General features: G+C 48.4%; 1 protein-coding gene across 7 annotated transcripts in view; it reads left to right on the top strand.

Moving 5' to 3' along the window:
• Positions 1–2,001: 2,001 nt before the first annotated feature.
• The window catches only part of tmem201 (transmembrane protein 201), a 107,867-nt gene continuing 107,542 nt past the window's right edge, over positions 2,002–2,326 (top strand). For 4 of the 7 annotated variants that reach the window (XM_048615274.1, XM_020520484.2, XM_048615273.1 and 1 more), the window contains exon 1: positions 2,003–2,175. In XM_048615274.1, the coding sequence (XP_048471231.1) occupies positions 2,069–2,175 (107 nt within the window). In that variant the 5' untranslated portion in view covers positions 2,003–2,068. Of the gene's footprint in view, positions 2,176–2,326 lie in introns of all 7 variants that reach the window. The other 3 variants (XM_048615272.1, XM_048615270.1, XM_048615271.1) reach the window with 1 other exon arrangement.

The raw sequence follows: 2,326 nt of genomic DNA, 5'->3' as shown, positions 1-2,326 counted from the left end.
CCCAGTCTTTGCCAATTCACATTCCTGACAAGGTTTCTTGATTGTTATACGATGCATCCCTAAATCAGCTTCCTCCATTTTGGTTGGATACAAATCAAGGTCACCCATGAGTTGACAGGAGATGCTTGACCTTTTCAGGGGTACTTCAAGCACTTCTCAAATTGCACCTGCCATCCTGCTCAGAGTCTTGAGTGGAGCAGTTCCTCCAAGAGCATGGTATCTGACACATCAACAACAAAAAAACTCTGCCAATTAAACAAAAACAAGGCAGCAACCAAATAACCAGCAGAATGGAATGATATCAAAGGCAGGTGTGTTTTGCATTTTGGGGTCATCAGCAGACTTTCTCAGAGCCAGGGTTTGGTGGTTTAGTAGGTGGCTGGCAGAAGATCTTTTTGGCACCAGATTTGGAGGATCTTGTAAAGGCAGTGGTGACATTCTTCCAGAGCACTGAGCTGCCCAGTATGTTTAAATATCTGTTCAGCGGTGTTATTCTCTAAAAGGTACCATCTCCAGGGCACAGGTGAGGAGTGCAATGGAATACTCCCCACTTGCCTGGTTGAGTGCAGCTCCAATGACACTCCAGAAGCCTGACACCATTCCAGGACAAAGCAGCCCACTTGATTGGCACCACATCCACTCCCTCCAGCACCAACACTCAGTAGTAGCAGTGTGTACTATCTACTAGGTGCACAGCAGAAATTCACTACAAACCTTCCAACCCCAGAACCCCTTCCATTTTAGAAGGACAAGGGCAGCAGATATATGGGAACACCTCTACCTGCAAGTTCTCTACCAAGCCACTCAACATCTTGACATGGAAATATATTGCCATTCCTTCAGTTGTTGCTGGGTCACAATCTTGGAATTCCCTTCCCAGGGGCATTTTGGGTCAACCAACAGCTTTCTCCATAGACTGCAGTGGTTCAAGAAGGCAGCTCACTACCACCTTGTCAAGGGCAACTGGGGATGGGCAATAAATGCTGGTCAACATCCCTGTCCCATGTGTGAATAAAAGAAAAACGAACCTCTGGGGCAGGTGTGTCTTGACCCTGGGCGCTCTGGATGTGGAGTCAGGTACACCACCTCTGCAACACAAAAGCCTCTTCCACCCCTCTCTCACTGTACTCTTTTTATTTCAAAAATACATTTTATTCATAAAGATATCTTTATATACATACGTAGTCGCTGAAGTGGTTCTATTCTGTACAGTAGCACATGAAGGAACTAACAAACATTGGTGTTCTGAGGAAGGGTCACTGGACCCGAAATGTTTACTCTTACTTTTTCTTCAGATGCTGCCAGACCTGCTGAGCTTTTCCAGCAATTTCTGTTTTTGTTCCAAAAAAAATTGGACTTTGTCTCCGTCCAATGAACAAATCAAAGGCATTTATTTCCTCACCATGCTCCTTTTTTTTAAATTTCAAAATATACTTTATTCATAAAAAATGTCTTTATATATGTACATAGTCACAAATGCAGTTTGGTTTTGTACAATAGCTTATCAAGGAAACAAACATTGGAGTTTGACTCTATCCAAACCAAAGATATCTCTTGAAAAAGACCATGTTTACATGCATTTGAGGCATAAAGAGTGTGATAACTGAACAGATCCCTCTCCCCCGCCACCCTAATTTCATGATCCCTCCCCGTACTCCTGCTGAACGATAGGGATGCTGCTTTCTTATTAGAACGAGGGGACTGGTGGTGAGATTAACCTCTCAAGGTTAGAGAGATTAACTTTAGGGTCATCATGCCTCAGGCATTCAGAAGTTGGGATGTTCATGGTAACTTAAGCCGATGTGGGAATTAAATCAATGCTGTTTGTCACACTCTCCATCACAAACCAACCATCCAGACAACTTGACTCCCTCAGTCCCCCTCAGGGGCACATGTAACACACATAGATACAGTAGGCTGAGTGATTGACAGGTGGGCAGGGCAGGGGGCGCGGCCACATGCGGCGCGATGACGCAGTCACGCAGCGCAGTTAGCGCAGGCGCGGTAGTAGCGCGGGCTCCATTACTGCCCAGGAGGAGGTGACGGGACGGGACAGCGAGCGCCGGCGATGGAGGCGGTGAACCGCGCTCTCGGGGCCTTTCCTACCGCCCTGGCCGGAGGCCTCGGGCTCGGTATCTGCGCTACCGGAGCTGCCATCTACAGGGTGGCCACCAGGTAAGCGGGGGGATGGACCGGCGATGGGGTCCGCGGTGTTGCTCCCCCGCCCAATCAGAGTAACCCCCCCACCCCCGCCCAATCAGAGTAACCCCCCCACCCCCCCGCCCAATCAGAGTAGCGGTAGGAAAGGCCCCGAGAGCGCGGTTCA

Source organism: Rhincodon typus, chromosome 31, assembly GCF_021869965.1.
Source record: "Rhincodon typus isolate 14 chromosome 31, sRhiTyp1.1, whole genome shotgun sequence".
NCBI classification, from domain to species: domain Eukaryota; kingdom Metazoa; phylum Chordata; class Chondrichthyes; order Orectolobiformes; family Rhincodontidae; genus Rhincodon; species Rhincodon typus.
Note: the sequence above shows the minus strand (reverse complement) of the source record. Positions and strands in the feature narration are given on the sequence as shown.